The sequence below is a fragment of the Pristiophorus japonicus genome, chromosome 4, assembly GCF_044704955.1.
Source record: "Pristiophorus japonicus isolate sPriJap1 chromosome 4, sPriJap1.hap1, whole genome shotgun sequence".
Taxonomy (NCBI): Eukaryota; Metazoa; Chordata; class Chondrichthyes; family Pristiophoridae; genus Pristiophorus; species Pristiophorus japonicus.
In genome coordinates, this window is record NC_091980.1 from 12,207,807 (window position 1) to 12,224,907 (window position 17,101).

Here is a 17,101-nt window from a genome sequence, read left to right on the forward strand (position 1 = left end):
ATATGGAGGCTGGGTCATTGAATATATTTAAGGTGCAGATAGACAGATTTTTGAGTGATATAGGAGTGAAGGGTTATGAGGAGCAGGAAGCAAACTGGAGCTAAGCCCGATATCAGATCAGCCATGATCTTATTAAATGGTGGGGCAGGCTCGAGGGGCCAAATGGCCTACTCCTGCTCCTATTTCTTATCTCCTTATGTTCTCATTGGCGTTATGATATCGCACAAAAATGGAATTATGAGAATACTCCCATTAAACTGAATTGCTAAGATTACTTAAGAGGACGATTATGCCTTAAACCTGAGTAAGTATCTATGGCAGGCCTGAATCTGTAACAATGATATTAAGGAGAGTTAGTCAGTTAATACAGGTAAGATTCAATTGGATTGGAAACAAGTGAAGCCGGTACCGTCTTTCGAAAATATTACAGTGCAAAAAAATTAATAACAAATGATCCATTGGTTTAACATGGATTAAAGGCAAAATAATGGAATTGGACATTTCGACAAATGGATGTTTTTGTGACTGGAGGGATGTTTCCATTAGGGATCCGCAGGGCTCAGTACTTGTTTTTTGTGGTATAATTCAATGATTTACAATTGAATATAGTGAGTGTGGTAAAATTGGCTGTGTGGTTGTTAATGAAGAGGAAAGTCATGGGCTGCAGAAGGATATCAATCTACTGGTCATGTGGGCAGAGCATAGGCAAATGGAACTTAATTCAGAGAAGTGTGAGGTTATGCACTTTGGGAACGCTAATAAGGAAAAGGTAGGCGTCTTAATAGTGTAAATGAACAACGTGACCTTGGAGAACTTGTCTACAGATCCCTGAAAGTAGCAGGCCAGGTAGATAAGGTGGGTAAGTAGGCATTCGGAATGCTTGCCCTTATAGACGGAGGCATAGAATACAAGCACAAGTTGGTTATGCTTAAATTGTAAAATGCACTGCTTCGGCCACAGCTGGAGTACAGCATGCAGTTCTGGTGGCCATATTAGAGGAAGGACGTGATTGTACTAGAGAGGGTGCAGAGGAGATTTATAAGGATGCTGCCTGGAATGGAGAATCTTAGCTATGAGGAAAGATTGGACAGCCTAGATTTGTTCTTATTGGAACAGGGGAGGTGGAGAGAAGGCCTCGTTGAGGTGTACAAAATTCTGAGAGACCGGGATATAGTGGATAGCAAGAGCCTTTCTAAAGGTACGCAATGTGGCCAAGACTTCTGGGAGGGCAGAGGATTCGGAAATGTTTAAAAGACTGCAGAGAACGACTAAACAAATGATTGAGAGAGGGAGATAGATTTTGATAGTTAACCTACACGAAATACAAACACAGATAGTAAGAGTTTCTACAGGTAAATAAAAAAGAAAAGAGTGGCTAATGTAAAAGTTGGTCCCCTGGAGGATAAGACTGGGAAAATAATAATGGACAACAGCGAAATGGCAGAGATGTTCAACAAATATTTTGTCTCGATCTTCACTGTAGAAGACTCAAAAACAGCCCAATAGTGGATAATCAAGGGGCTATAACTAGGGAGGAAGTTAATACAATCACTATCACTAATTAACTAGTATTAGGTGAAATCATGGGACAAAAGGCGGACAAGTCCCCTGGACCTGATGCCTTAAATCCTAGGTTCAAAGCAGCAGTGGCTGCAGAGATAGTGGATGCATTGGTTGTAATCTACCAACATTCCCTGAATTGGAAAACCACAAATGTAACGCCACTATTTAAAAAGGAGGCAGTCAAAACGCAGAAAGCTATAAACCAGATAGCTTAACATCTGTCGCTGGTAATATGCTGGAGTCCATTATTAAAGAGACAGTAGGGGGAGATTCGCTGAAGCATGAAGCAGAGCCAGCATGGTTTTATGAAAGGGAAATCATGTTTGACAAATTTGCTGTAGTTCTTTGAGGCTGTAAAGACCAGGGTGGATAAGGGGGAACCAGTGGATGTGGTGTATTTAGATTTCCAAAATGCGTTCGATAAGTTGCCAAAAAAAAGGTTACTGCACAAGATAAAATCTCTCGAGGTTGGGTGTACTATATTAGCATGGATAGAGGATTGGCTAACGAATTGGGATAAATGGGCCATTTTCTGGTTGGCAAAGAGTGACTAGTGGTGTGCTGCAATTATCGGTGCTGGGTCCTTAATTATTTACAATCTATTTTAATGATTTGGATGAAGGGACCGAGTATAAGGAAGACAAGTTTCAGTCGGTCCCTTTTTCAAGGGTGAAAGAAATGTGTGAGGAGGACACAAAAAATATGCAAAAGGATGTAGGCAGGCTAAGTAGAGTGGGCAAACAATTAGCAGATGGAGTATAATGTGGGAAAATGTGATTGTATCCACTTAGGCAGAAATAATAGAAAAACATATTATAATTTAAATCGAGAAAAGTTGGAAAGTGCTGCAATACAGAGGGACTTGAGGGTGGTTGTGCACGAAATAGAAAAAGTTAGTATGCAGGTACAGCAAGGAAACAGGAAGGAAAATGGAATGTTGGCTTTTATTGCAAGGGGGATAGAGTATAAAAGCAGAGAAGTCCTGCAACAACTGTACAGTGTATTGGTGAGGCCATACCTGGAGTACTGCATACAGTTTTGGTCTTCGTATTTAAGGAAGGATATACTTGCACTGGAGGCTGTTCAGAGAAGGTTCACTAGGGTGATTCCACAGATGACTGAGTTGATTTATGGGGATAGGTTGAGTAGGTTGTGCCTGTACACATTGGAGTTCACAAGAATGTGATGTGATCTTATTGAAACTGATGAGATAATGAGGGGGCTCGACAAGGTGGATGCAAAGAGGATATTTCCAGTCATGGCGGAAACTAAAACTAGGGTACATTGTCTCAGAATAAGGGGTCGCCAACTTTAAACTGAGATGAGGAGGAATTTCTTCTCTCAGAGGGTTGTAAATCTATGGAATTCTCTGCCCCAAAGAGCTTTGGAGGCTCTGCCATTGAATCTATTAAGACGGAGATAGACATATTATTGCGCGGTAAGGGAGTAAAGGGTTATGGGGAGTGGGCAACGAAATGGAGCTGAGTCCAGAATCAGGTCAGCCATGATCATCTTGAATGGTGGACCAGGCTCGAATGTCCAAATGGATTACTCGTGCTCCTATTTCTTATTTTCTTATTCCATTTGGAAGAATTTCTAGCGTGTCGTCGTGTTCCACCTCAGTACATATGCCATATATAGATTGGCAAACGGGACCATCAATTTTTATCCATTTTGTTCGTAATCTGGTTTCGCGACAGATTTGTTCCTCAATTCCAGAGGAGCAAGAGCAAGGAGATTTCTTAGGTAATGGCGCTAAAGTTTGCGATAAAGTGCAGAAGAATTGTCCAGCCATAGCTTCATCATTGCATTCGAGGCAAACAAAATATTTGGACATCTGCAAAATAGTACATATATTAATGTTTTTATATTGTTCGTTCTGGGATGTGGGCTTCGCTGGAGAGGCCAGCATTTATTGCCCATCCCTAATTGCCCTAGAGAAGGTGGTTGTAAGCCACCTTCTTGAACTGCTGCATTCCTTCTGTGAAGGGACACCCACAGTGCTATTACGGAGGGAGTTCTAGGATTTTGACCCAGCGACGATGAAGGAATGGCGATATATTTCCAAGTCAGGATGGTTGTAACTTGGAGGAGAAATTGCAGCTGAAGATTCTCCCATGTGCCTGCTGCGCTTGTACATTGAGTTGGTAGAGGTCCCGGGTTTAGGGGATACTGCCGAGCAAACTGTGGCCAGTTACTGCAGTACATCTGATAGACCCTGCCAGAGGTATAAATTCCATCAGTTCCTACCACGTTAGTCGAAATGTGTATTTTACTTTCGATGAGTAGCGGTCTGGAGAATGTATAACCACCTGGAGAATGCAAATTAGCAGAATTGTTCCTTACACCGAGAAGAACAGTCCAGTTACCAACTATTGCTAATGGCGATTGATGGCTCCACCACAGAATGGTCAGGTCTCGCCGTCACAACTGCTACTGCTTTAGACACTCACGACAACGCTCCAGTATTTTCGTAGTCGATCTACACCGTCATTTTGGTGATTAAACTTAACGCCACCGATTTAGCTAAAGTGGTGAGATCCACTACTTGTTCTCTAAAGTTAGTGCAATCAAGAATGAAGGAAAGAAAGACTTGCATTTATATAGCGCCTTTCACGACCTCCAGACATCTAAAAGCGATTTACAGCTAATTAAGAACTTTTGGACAGTAGTCACTGTTGTAGTATGGGAAATGCGGGAGCAAACTCCCACAAACAGCAATATGATAATGTGTAAACAATCTGATTTGGTTTTGTTGATTGAGTGACAAATATTGGCCAGGACATCGCCGATAACTTCCCTGCCCTTTTTCGAAATAGTGCAATGGGAACTTTAAAAAATCCACACGGAGCGTCGGTTTAACGTCTCATCCGAAAGCCGACACGTCGGATAGTGCAGCATACCCACAGCACTGCAATGTCAGCGTAGATTTTTTATGTTTAAGTTCCTGAAGTGGGACGTGAACCCACAATCGCCCCAACCCACATGCATGTGCGCTACGCAATGAGCCACAGCTGACACTGATACCTGCATCCCTTAGCTTTGAACAAAACCGGAGAAATTAGGCTAAAACTGTGAAGTTTGAAGAATGAAATGTGAATGAGATTAAAATAGAAGCGAAAGGCGAAGCTGCAAATCCTTTTCAATCGTATAATTTTGGTGCATATCAATAATGTACATTATAACGCTCATAATTTAACCTAAATTTTAATATCGAGCATAGTGCGTGAGGAGGTTCAGAGTATATCTATAATAGCGTTGATCAGTACAACTTACTTAGATTCCAAGGAAATCAATCACACTGAAGGCAAAGTTCCAGTGCGCCTCGCGTTCTACCTGAAAACAGTAATTAGAAATGCATACACATTTGCCACAAATTGTGTATTAGATAGAGAAAAATAACGATTCTTTGCAAAGAAATTGCGTCTTCTCCACTGTCCAGGAACAAAATATTGCTGTGCCTAGTTCAGATTTAAATGACAAACCTCTACGTGTTTTACAGACTTCATATACAGACTATGTAATGGAAAACAATGCGCCCCAGCACCTGTGACTTCTATATAATCAGTGACGGCTACTGAACTTGACATGGACGAAAATTCCCAGATAGCTTACTCTATCTTGGACAGCTGATTTCATGAAATGGCAATATCCTCAAACATTTCCAGCAACTCAGATAACGCTACAATCTTTTTTCGCAACTGCTTGCTTAGATAATGAACTACTTATAAACTTCCACATTCACATCCAAGCTCGAAACGTTGGATCTTCAGCGCTTAGCAGCAACGTTACCGTGATTATTTTCTTCATCAGAATGATAAACCTCCTGTAACCGTACCTCTTGGGACAAGGAACAGCTCGCAGATGACGATTCGTCTATCTGCACACCAAGGTTATTTAGTGGCCAATATAATCACTTCAGATGCTGATACTGATCAAAATGCACGACGTTCACATCAGCAAATAAAAGCTACTGACCCAATCGTTTTTGCATGTCACGCAGCTCTGTGAAATTAGAACTAGCTGTTGATTTAAATACACCGATGGCCACATGCATAAAGCTAATCATTGTGGCGAATGGTAATGGCCATCCTCATCTCTGAACCACAGCCAACAATCAGTCATACGAAGCGTTGAATAATTTTTTCTGATCACAATGACCCACCCATACATTAGAACAATCCTCCAATGCCTCCTTTTGTGTTATCATACAATTTGTTGCAATTATGTCTATACTTCTGGGGATGATATTTGTTCTTATTGTTACCATGTGCCACGCAGGGCGACGCTCTGATTAGGCAAACGTTCGGCTCCCATTGACTGAACCAAAGAGAATAAAAATAATAATTTCCAAAATTTTATTTTCCAACTGCAGTTAATGCCGAACTCCAAGGTAACCACACATTTTGTTCAGGTTTGTGATTTTGGATCGCGATCGGTGTGTTGTAATGCGCAATCCCCAACTGAAGTTAAAAGTTGGATTGCATGTTATTTACACCGTTCAGTCCCCAGGAACACGCCAGGTCATGAGCAATGATATGGGGAGAAATTTATGAGAAGATATTGCAAATGCAGCGAATTGAATACCCGATATACGTACTTGGTGTGAAATATATCTCTTCGACAACAATTTCAAGTCTTAACGTACGATTATACGCTATTTATTCTTCAACAGTTTCATTCGATTCACTTTCAGCAGTTTGGCACTGGCCTCACTCAGTAAGTTTCAGGTTGATTGAAAATACACTTTTCTTTACAAAAAAGCATTTTCTATCTCAAATATAGCGAAGAACCAGGCTTAACCGATTCATATACACACTGAATGTGTACAGCAAAGCTAAGACTCCTACGCGGAATGAGACTCCTTTCTCCACGGAAGTCTGCTCCGTGTGGTCCGAGTGTGAAGTGGGAAGCTGGCACCAGATTCAGCGCCCATTTATGCAATACATGCAGTAGATAATAAGCGAGATTGTTCTGCACAGATGTGACAGATATTTTGCCAAAATATCGACAGCCGAGGAGACTATTCTATGAGATTCTTCGATATAACTTAAGTGTACAAAAATATATTTAGCTTAAGTTGACAAGATTTTTCAAGCAATGGCGGCGCAGGAATTAGAATTTTCTATTAAAAGCTACTAGCAAAGACATTTTCAAGATCAAAAACAAACAAAAAAAGAACGAAAGCTTCATGTTCGTTCATATTTACCTCATACATTGCAGTATATCTTCCGCTAATGTATAGTTAAGGACATGTTACGTCGCTAAACTAGGATTATAAAGCAATGAGAGTTTAGCCTATCCACATCCCAACTGCTCCCTGTATTGCAAGGGCAGCATTTTCTGCAGAATCAATAGAGGCCCAGTTATTAATTTTTTTTAAAAATCCAAGCACATCCGAATTAATTTTTCCCAATTTGAATTCCCGTTTACTTCAAAAATAATACTTTCGTACAGCAACATTTTTGCATGCCCCTAATGAAGCCTAACTGTTGTGTCTCCAAATTACTGAGATTCGAATAATTAAATCTGGACTTATGTAGCAACTAAACTGACAAATTAAATTAATGCCTCAGAGTAGTGCAATTCATCCCAATCGGTTTGGTGACCCGTAATAAAAAGAACATTCTGCAAACGATTCATGCTTGCTCTGCATTTTGTTGAACGAGTTTCTGTTCCCTCAGTCAGATAAGAGTGTCGATGATGAGGCACTCGATATTTATTTTCCCTTCTTATCCAGTTTACAATCAACACCTACAGATCCAAACACATAATGGGCGGGATGCGCAAAGTTAATTCTGTAGGCAACTCCAAAGATCTGCTTTAAGGCAAAGCTCAGAACAATGCACATATATGCTTTCATGATAGGCACTGATTGTTATACTACCTGAGAGGCTATGGGAACCATTGTGAATTAAAGACAGATCAAACGCTTGAAATCGCCTAAAGTTACTTTTTCTTGGAAGCACCTCCAGTCCCTTTGCTCAAGATCATTGATTGCTCTCCAATTCAGGATTGGCGAATGATCTAGGGAGAATTTTACGAAAAGTTAACACTTAAGTGGCTGTAACAATACAAAATTGTGGTAAAAATGCTTACTATTTGCTTAACAAGGAAACAGTTGCATTAATATATTCATCAAATGGAACTGAGGGGAATATAATATAATGAATGTCCAACAGTACCTACTATAGCATAAATTTAACATTGACAAATTAATTTGTTCATCTGTGCTGTATTGACATTTCTGGTGTACCCCAGGATTCCATCCTTCAGACCATACCTCCCGCATTATGTGTTCTGTGCTACCCCCTTGGCGACATCATCTCGAGGCATAGGACAAGTTTCCACATTTTGTGTTATTCTTCGTTCATTGGAAGGCCAGCATTTATTGCCCACTCCTAATTGACCTTGAAAAAATGGTGGTGAGACGCCTTCTTGAACCGCTGTAGTCCGTGGTGAAGGTATTCCCACAGTGCTGGTAGGGAGGGATTTCCAGGATTTTGACCAAGCGAGGATGAAGGAACGGCGATATACTTCCAAGTCAGGATGCAGTTTGACTTGGAGGGGAACGTGGAGGAGGTGGTGTTCCTATGCACTTGCAGCCCTTGTCCTTCTACATGGCAGAGTTTGTAGTTTGAGAGGCGCTGCGGAAGAAGCCTGGCGATTTGCTGCAGTGCATCTTGGAGAAGGTACACACTGCAGCCACGGTACGTCAGTGATGGAGGGAGAGAGTGTGTAAGATCATGGATGGTGTGCCAATAAAGAGGGCTGCGTTGTCCTGGATGGTGTCGAGCTTCTTTAATGTTGTTGAACCTGCACTCTACCAGGCAAGAGAGTATTCAATCGCACACCTGACTTTTGCTTTGTCGATGGTGGAAATGCTTTGGGGAATCAGGAGGTGAGACTTTCGCCGAAGAACACGCAGCCTCTGACCTGCTCATTTTGCCAAAATATTTATGTTACTGGTCCAGTTAAGTTTCTGGTCAATGCTGACCCCCAGAATATTGATTGTGGGATATTCGGTGATAGTAATACCGTTGTATGTCAAGGGGCGCTGGTTAGTTTGATGCGATCTGATCAGAGCAGATTCACCTATTTACCTCATCCCTCAATTGGAAAGTTGGTTGCATTCTTTCCATTTTTCTCCAATACTAAAAAGTAGTTGTTCAGCGAATTTTTCCCACAAAAATATCAACAAATCTGAACATCTTCTGCCCTAGACTTTCTTTTCTCTATCTTCTTCCAAGGTAGTATCAGTCACGTTTTTAACGACATTGAAAGCATTTTGAGAATTGTCCTTGTAGCTAATAAATATCAAATGGAAGTGGTTGTTGTGTTCGTTGAAGGGATTGAGTTGCAACTCGTCTGAGCTGCAAAATAACCATCCCCTCTGCTCCACATGTTCTGCCAAAATTATTCACATTGCGTTAGAGGGCTGCAAAGAGAGAATCGTTTCAAAGGATATGAAACCTTATTTGAAACTCGTTTAGGTTTGCACTGTTTCCAAACGTATTGGAAAACTACACTCTGTTTGCTTATCAAAAGAAAATGCATTCTTTATTTAAGATTCAAAACTTTTAATCTCAGAGCAGCTTACTTTGCTGATTTACGTTTCAACCGTAAGCATTTTGCGTTTTCAATCTTTTATTTGGTGAAGTTCAGCTTCTCAATGGTTTGATTTGTTTTCTGCAACATATTAAGGTATTGCTCCAGTTATTATCCCCAATGTAACCATACCTTTGATTAATAAGATAACTTGTTTTATATTAGCATAGTGTAAATCAAATAACGACTATCGTTACCATTGTGTGCTTCGACAAACAGACAATTTGTGCACGACATTAATATAATTTAACCACCAACTTGCACACAATACAGACCAACTCTCTCCATTAACTTGAGTCGGACATGCAATATGATTAACAACAGATGCAACTTAAAAGACATGAACATCTACAGATGTTTGGTAAAGTGTGCTGTGGATCATTGGCTAGCACCCTCCTCTGTGAGTCAAATGGTTGTGGAGTCATAGTGGCACTCCACAAATTTAACAAAAATCTATGTTGACCTTCCAGTGCAGTCCCGAGGGAGCGCTGCACTGTCGGTGGTGCTGTCTTTCAGATGATATGTTAATCTGAGACCGCCTCTGTCCCGTCATTGGGAAGTAAAAGATTAAATGGCAGGATTTCGAAGATGAGCAAGGGAGTTCTCCCCGGTGTCCTGGGCCAATATTTAATCTCAAGCAACATCATTAAAACAGATGATCTGGTCATTATCACGTTGCTCTTTGTGATAACTTATTGTGCGCAAATTGGCTGCAGTGTTTCCTACATTACAACAGTGACTAAACTTAAAAAGTGCTTCATTGTCTGTGAAGCCCTTTCAGATGTCCGGTGGTGTAAAAGACGCAGTATGAATGCACGTATTTCAATCATTTCTTTCTGATAGCTTTCAAATTCAGTCATGGCGATTATTTTATAATTAAAGTTAATCCCACCATTCTTAGGAGCAACATGAGGCAAGGTAACTACGTTTCTATTTTTGTTCTCTTCTTTATGGAAGCAACATTAAAGTGCAATATCCGTTCAGCAAAAAGATGCAGCTGAGTTCGCCAAAAAACAAAATTACATATCTTCTTTCAATCAAATCCATCTGCGGTTTTATTTCTCGTTCTCGATATGTAAATGATGTTGACAGCATTAATTTATTGCCCATCTCTCTATGGTGAAGATCTTCTCCTTGAACTACAGCAGTCCTTGCGCTGGTGTTGCCACAAAAGTGTTAGTTAGGACATTCGGGATGTTGGTGCAACTATAATGACGCAATGGTGATGTTATGCCCAAGACATGATGGAAGTAAATCTGTTTGCGATGATGTAACCATGCCACTCTACATTTGTCCCCCTCAGAAGTAGAGGTCGTGAGGACGTGAGTTGCTGCAAATGTATGCTGCATGAATTGCTGCATTTTATCCTTTAAATACCATATATTGCAGTCGTGATCTAACGGCCCAGACCAGGTTGCTCTGTCACGCAAGATGTGAGATTTCTTGAGTACTCTTGCAGCTGAAGTCATCAAGGCAAGTTTTCAGTAGTTTCCTCGCCGCACTTGACCTTTTCAATGGAGCAAAGGGTGAAACAGACGTCACAAAATTCGCATCCGCTGCCATATTATTTATATGACTGTTTCAGTTAACTTTCAGTTTAGTCTCGATCCTCAGGATGTTCCTCTCGACGACTTGGTCATGTCGAAGTAATAATGATGGTGAATAAACTATTTTATATTGTAGATGTTCATTGCCTGGCACTCAGATGGTATGAATGTTATCTACCACTTGTCGGCCCAAGCCTAGGTGTTATCCAAAGATCTGCTTCATTTTCAGAAGAATAAAGAATGGATACGAACAGCGGAATCATCAACAAACAGCCTCAACCCGGGCTTATAAAGAAGTGAATGTTATTAATGAAACAATTGCAAAAGGTAGCGCTGATGACGTTGTAAAAGGAATACCGACAATGATGTCTCGGGGCTGCAATCATTGACAAAAACGACCGTCTTCCTATGCGTCAGGAATTGCTCCAGCCACTGCGGGGTTTTCTCACTGCCGTCGGTTTTACTGAGTCTCCTCGGTACGTCGCTCGGTAAAATGTTAGCTTGATTTCGGGAAAGCTACTCTCGTATAATTTCGAATTCAAATCGTGCCTTCATCGCTGGATGAAGACTGTGATGAGGTCTAAATCCAATATTTTCTGGCATCTGAACCGAAAGTACGCGAGCAGATTATTGATGAGTAAGTCTTGCTGAAGGCAGTTTGTTTACTTGAACTTGAGTAGCACATATGTTCCCCTTTAATATAATTTCCTTCAATGTCGAGGAAAAAGGCAAACATTTTTAATGGATATTTGCACCATATCGTGCGAATGGAAACGGTTTTCTTTATGCAATGTGCAAAATATCTTGTGGAAAAGGCACGCATATTTTGTACAGTGTATGTTTGGTCATGCTATACATCGTATGTATTTCTTATAATAATGGTAAATGATAGCATGTGGTTTCGTGACAATGAAATTCGTATGCTAGCTGCATTTTCCACATGTACTAATAATCTATAAGTATGTGGCAGATAATGTGTTTGTCGTCTTGCTTTTATATAATCTTGGTGTAGTTATAGGGTGAGACTCTTTGTGTCGCTGTCTACCAATAAGGAAATGAAATACGGCTGGTGATCCACCACCCATCCCCCAACAGTCGGAGAAGCATACGGAAGGATTGCTGGTCTTTATATTCCTGTACCGTGCTAGCTCGTCAGAAGGTCTCGACGATTTTCCAGTCTGCTTCCAAATTATGTTGTATAATTTTGGTTTAATACATTTTAGTGCATAACAGGATTTACGAGAGGCGAATGGTGCAACCCTTGAAAAGAAATGGCACATTCAGCAAGGCTGTTGTTGCTGAGAATGCAAGCGATACCGTCCATTTTTCTTCTTTGTGCATGGAATCTGGTTTCCGGTCACATTCGCTATTCCATTCCCGAAGAACTGGAACACGGTGCTTTCGTGGGAAGCATTGCGAAGGATTTGGGATTAACGTTGGAGGAACTATCAAGTCGCAAATTCAGGATTGTTTCAGACTCCCCAAAGCATTACTTGGACGTAAACATCAAGAACGGTATTTTATTTGTAAGTGAAAGAATAGACAGGGAGCAATTGTGTGCTCAGAGCGTTAATTGCGTCCTAGAATTAGAAGTCGTCATTGAAAATCCGGTGGAACAGTATAGTGTTGATGTGGATATTCGGGATATAAATGATAACTCTCCGAATTTCCCGCACAGCGAAACCTGTTTGCAAATAGCCGAATCCGCGACACCCGGAACGCGCTTTTTGTTAGAGAACGCGCAGGATCCTGACGTCGGAACCAATTCTATCCGTGACTACCAGCTCAGTCCAAATCAAAAGTTCTCGTTAGATGTGCAGCATCGTGGAGAATGGCAATTAGTTCATTTGGTCCTGGAAAATTATCTCGATCGAGAAGAAGAGTCTACATACAAGTTACTACTAAGAGCTATTGACGGTGGGACGCCGCAGCAGTCAGGTTCTACACAAATAACCATCGCTCTATTGGATAGTAATGACAATGTACCCGTTTTCCAACAGTCTCTGTACACTGTTGTTTTAATGGAAGATGCCCCACCAGACACCATAGTCATTAAGCTTAATGCCACTGATTTGGATTACGGGTCCAACAGTGACATTTTTTATTCGTTTAGCAGTTACAACAAGGCGTGGGTTCGTGAACGCTTTCGTATTAATTCAAAATCCGGACAAATCATTGTAAAAGGGATATTGGATTTCGAAGAAGTTGATGTTTACGAGATTAATGTTGAAGCAAAGGACAGCGGCTCGCCTCCGTTAATTGCACACTGCACGGTTCGGGTGAATATCACCGATGTGAATGATAACGCGCCAGCAATAACTTTCAATTCAGTTTCAAGCAAAATCTCTGAGGATGCTCAGATTGGGGCGTTGATAGCGTTGATCAGTGTAACTGATCGGGATAGCCATGAAAATGAACAAACATATTGTCAGATTTATCCTAACCTTCCGTTTGAGCTGAAATCTTCAATTAGAAATTCGTACAGGCTAGTCACAAAAGAACTTCTAGACCGGGAAAGTACTGCTGAATATGATATATCTGTTATGTGCTCGGACCGGGGGTCTCCACCGTTGTCCAGCAACAAAACTATCGTCGTGCATCTTACGGACATAAATGATAATGCACCAATGTTTCTGAGATCTTCATATACCGTCTACGCAATGGAAAATAAACCGCCTGGCAGTTCTATTGGCTCAGTGACAGCTTTGGATACTGACTTGCAACAAAACTCGCAGCTTTCTTACGATATTTTGGAGAGGCAGATTGCGGGACTGCCGGTAACGTCGTACGTCTCTATGAACTCGGAAGATGGTATAATCTTTTCGCAACGCTCATTTGACTACGAACAACTTAAATGTTTTACGATCCAAATTCAAGCTCGAGATGCGGGGTTTCCATCGCTGTCCAGTAACGTTACTGTGAATGTGATTATCCTCGATCAGAATGACAACGCTCCAGTAATAATATCAACCGGATCAGCGAATCAGGGCAGGATAACGGTGCCTCGGTCTGCGGATCCGGGCTATTTAGTTATCAAGGTCACTGCATCGGATGCTGATTCTGGTCAGAACGCGCGGATTTCCTATGAGCTTCTGCAAGCCACGGATCGCAGTTTGTTTACCGTTTCACATAGTTCTGGAGAAGTCCGAACCACTCGGCGACTTAAATATTACCACGTAAGCGTACAAAGGCTGGTTATCCAGGTAAACGATAACGGCCATCCAGCCCTTTCGGCCACGGCCACTGTCACGGTCACAATAAGTGAACAGAGTGCAGAAATTAACCACGATTCTGTGGAAACCCGCAGTGATTTACAATATTCTTCACATTTAGCATTTTATATAATCCTTGCTCTGGGAGTAATATCGTTCATTCTCCTAATTGTTATAATTGCCCTTATTATCGCCATTTGCCCAACTGACAGAAGGTCTACTTATGACCCGACATGTTTTGCAACCAGTTGCTGCTGCAAGAGCTCGTTGGACGCTGCCGGTCGTTCACATCATTCGAATGTCAATCTTCAGATTGTGCCGGATTCCAAGTTAATTACAAATGTCCTTGAAGTTCGAGGCAACGGATCCCTTTCGGATTCGTACCGGTATAAAGTCCGATCAGCACCAGAACCAAGTGAAATGGATTTCATGTTTCTCACATCGTACAATCCAGCAACGCCAGGAACTATTAGGAAATTAACCAGAATCTCTGTTTCAGAACAGTGTGCAAAGCCAACGAACGTCTGGCGTGGTGTTTCCAGTGAGGTGAGTCAAAACATGCATCTGCATGAAGCAGAGCATGCTAAAATTGGATGGCAGGACGGCTAACCGCTGAAAAACATGGTTATCGTTCAGCTGCTCATCCAGTGCATATTCATCATGTTCTGCTTTTGAATCACGTTTCCAACATTCTAAAATGTTTTATTTAACCAAATGATCAGTAGGTCGTGCTTTAGTATGTCAATACCGCGCTTATTTTAACAAAAGTATGTTATCATCTTGAAATCCAGCCGGTACTCAATCTCATAATCGTTAAGTGACCTGAGCTGGCATGACAATATGAATGGAAAGAAATCTCGATTCGCAAAACAGATATAACGTTTAATGTCTCGTGTCACTAATACTTTAGAGCTTCTGGACATGGAATTATGGCGCATTTACTATAGCTTGCAATTGATCACAATCAACCTAAAATCTCAAATACCAATACGAACATAATAAATGGCAGCAGGTGTAATCCATTTGGTCCCTCAAGCCTGCTCCGCCACTAATAAGGAAAGAAACAGTGAACTGCAGTCTGAAAGTACTTTCCAGGTATCCCCTTGGAGCAGAGGAAGTTAAATCTAAAGAATCGTTGTGAATCTTAGTTTTGTTTTAGTAAATTCGTCTTTGGAAAAAATGTAACTGAAAACGCGGGCTTGGACTCAACTTTTGCTTTGTTGAAATCGTTATTCTTTGTGCCTTCAGTGATCACGGTAACCATTTTTCTGCTGATTTGGTAGACGCCAATGTAACGTGTTTGGCTGTAACATGTGACGTTTAACAAAGTTTTACTTTACTGCATCACGTTCTTGATTGATCTGTAATTGAAGTCAGATGACTTCTGATGCGCTCATCTTGCAATCGTTTCTCCAGATTCACACAGATTATATAGAATGGAGGGTGCTGCCACGTTACCTTGTATTTGTCCCTCTGGTGGAACAACGTGTTGGTCATGAGGAGTTCATGCTCTAGACATTTTGTCAGGAGGATGGCTTTCACTATCCCCTCTCTGCCAATCACACCTCCACAAAGGGCTTTGTCTTTGCTGACCCTGGCATTAAAGTCACCTAGGCGGATCAGTTTGTCGTCCATGAGGACACGGGCAGGGATGTCTCGAGGTGGAATGAAAACACTCTTTTGCCTCATTCGTTGCATCGAGTGTTGGGACATACACATTAATGAATGTGGCGCATTGGTTCAGAGATAGGTTAAGATAAAGAGTCACGAGGTGTTCATTAAACTCGCAGGAGGGGTCTATGAGGATGTCGAGCAGCTCATTTTTGATGGCAAAGACGACTCAATGGAGTCTGGTTTTCCCTTCCACAAAAGGTGTAACCTCCATCTTGTTCCAGAAGCTGACATTCTCCAGCACACCGGGTCTCATTAGGTTGGCGATGTCGATGTCAACTTTGGTGGTACGGCGTATCGGCCTGTTGCTATTGGAATTGTCCATGAGGGTCCTGATGTTCCAGGTCCAGAATTTCATATTGACGAAGTGGGAGATGCCTGTGCTGAGTTCTTTAAAAGTGGGGTGGCCAATGCACATTGGAAACCACAGGGGATTAGCTGAGTAAGGTCTTGGTCCACTGGCAAGGGATTCCATGATGACTGGAGTCCAGTCACTGCTGTATAACCTTAGTTGCCAAGGCGAGGTGTTGGCCGCAAGCTCGGCGCTGAATAGCGTCATTGGTGGTAGGCGGCCCGAGGCTTGGTTGGGGGGCAGGCATTAGGAAGGTCAGCTGTCCGCTCTGGGCTTCTGAGGGATGTTTTAAGAAGTTTCTTCCAGAGTTTTCATGATTATTTAAAAGTTTCTTAAAAGTTTAAGAGTTTAAAAGTATTTCCAAATTGTTTAAAAATTTACTGACGTTGTTTAAGAGTTTAAAAGTATTTCCAATTTGTTTTAAAAAGTTGCTCAGGTTGATGAAAAGTTAAAAAAAAACACCTTATCATCATCATAGGCAGTCCCTCGAACCGAGGATGACTTGCTTCCAGGTCATCAACTTCACAGGTTTTTCAATGATGGACCTAAAATTCCAGGTCCGAACTAATTCTTGAAGGGTGGAAGATGCCTGTGCTTGGATTTTTTTAATGTGTGGTGACCGTTGCACACCATCCACTACACGGGCTTGTCAGAGCTAGGTATGGGCCCAGTAGCAAGGATTAACCAAGGCGACTGGAGACTAGCTCTGCTGCATGGACCTAATGCGCGCACATATCGCAGCATGCTGCCCCTGTGCCCTAGCCTCGTCTAGGCACTGGACTCGCGCCTCTCCTGCGCCCCAATCATGTGCCTCTACAAGTTCTTGCTGCTCCTTCGCCCTGACCTCGCCTCTCCTGCTGTACTTGCCCACGCTCCAATCAACGACCTGTACCTTGGTGATGTCCCTCTTCACTGCTGTTGCACTTGTGCTGCAGCACGTGCTGCTCCCTGGAAAGGTAGGCCGCCACGCTGCTCCTTCCACTCCCTGGACTGCTGCTATGGTGCTCGCAGGTCAGGGCCGTGCAGACTGCTGGGCTAGGCTGCCACGCTGCTCCTTCAACTCCCTGGCCTGCTCAGTTGGCGCTCGCAGGCCGGGGGCTGCACAATCTGCTGGGCTCGGCCGCCAAGCTACTCCTTCCGCTTCTCGG

General features: G+C 42.1%; 2 protein-coding genes across 2 annotated transcripts in view; both read left to right on the forward strand.

Annotated features, from left to right (window-relative positions):
* The window catches only part of LOC139261964 (protocadherin gamma-B5-like), a 28,606-nt gene extending 23,490 nt beyond the window's left edge, over window positions 1-5,116 (forward strand). Inside the window, exon 6 of the mRNA XM_070877125.1 lies at window positions 4,952-5,116. Coding sequence (XP_070733226.1) covers window positions 4,952-5,116 — 165 coding nt within the window. The remainder of the gene's footprint in view (window positions 1-4,951) is intronic.
* A 6,873-nt stretch (window positions 5,117-11,989) lies between these two features.
* Window positions 11,990-14,539, forward strand: LOC139261965 (protocadherin-10-like). Its single transcript, XM_070877126.1, has one exon. The coding sequence runs from the start codon at window positions 11,990-11,992 to the stop codon at window positions 14,537-14,539; it is 2,550 nt and encodes an 849-aa protein (XP_070733227.1).
* The last annotated feature ends 2,562 nt before the right edge of the window (window positions 14,540-17,101 follow it).

Coding starts and splice junctions, on each gene's coding strand:
- LOC139261965 (XM_070877126.1), top strand. CDS start 11,990: ATGGCACATTCAGCAAGGCTGTTGTTGCTGAGAATGCAAGCGATACCG.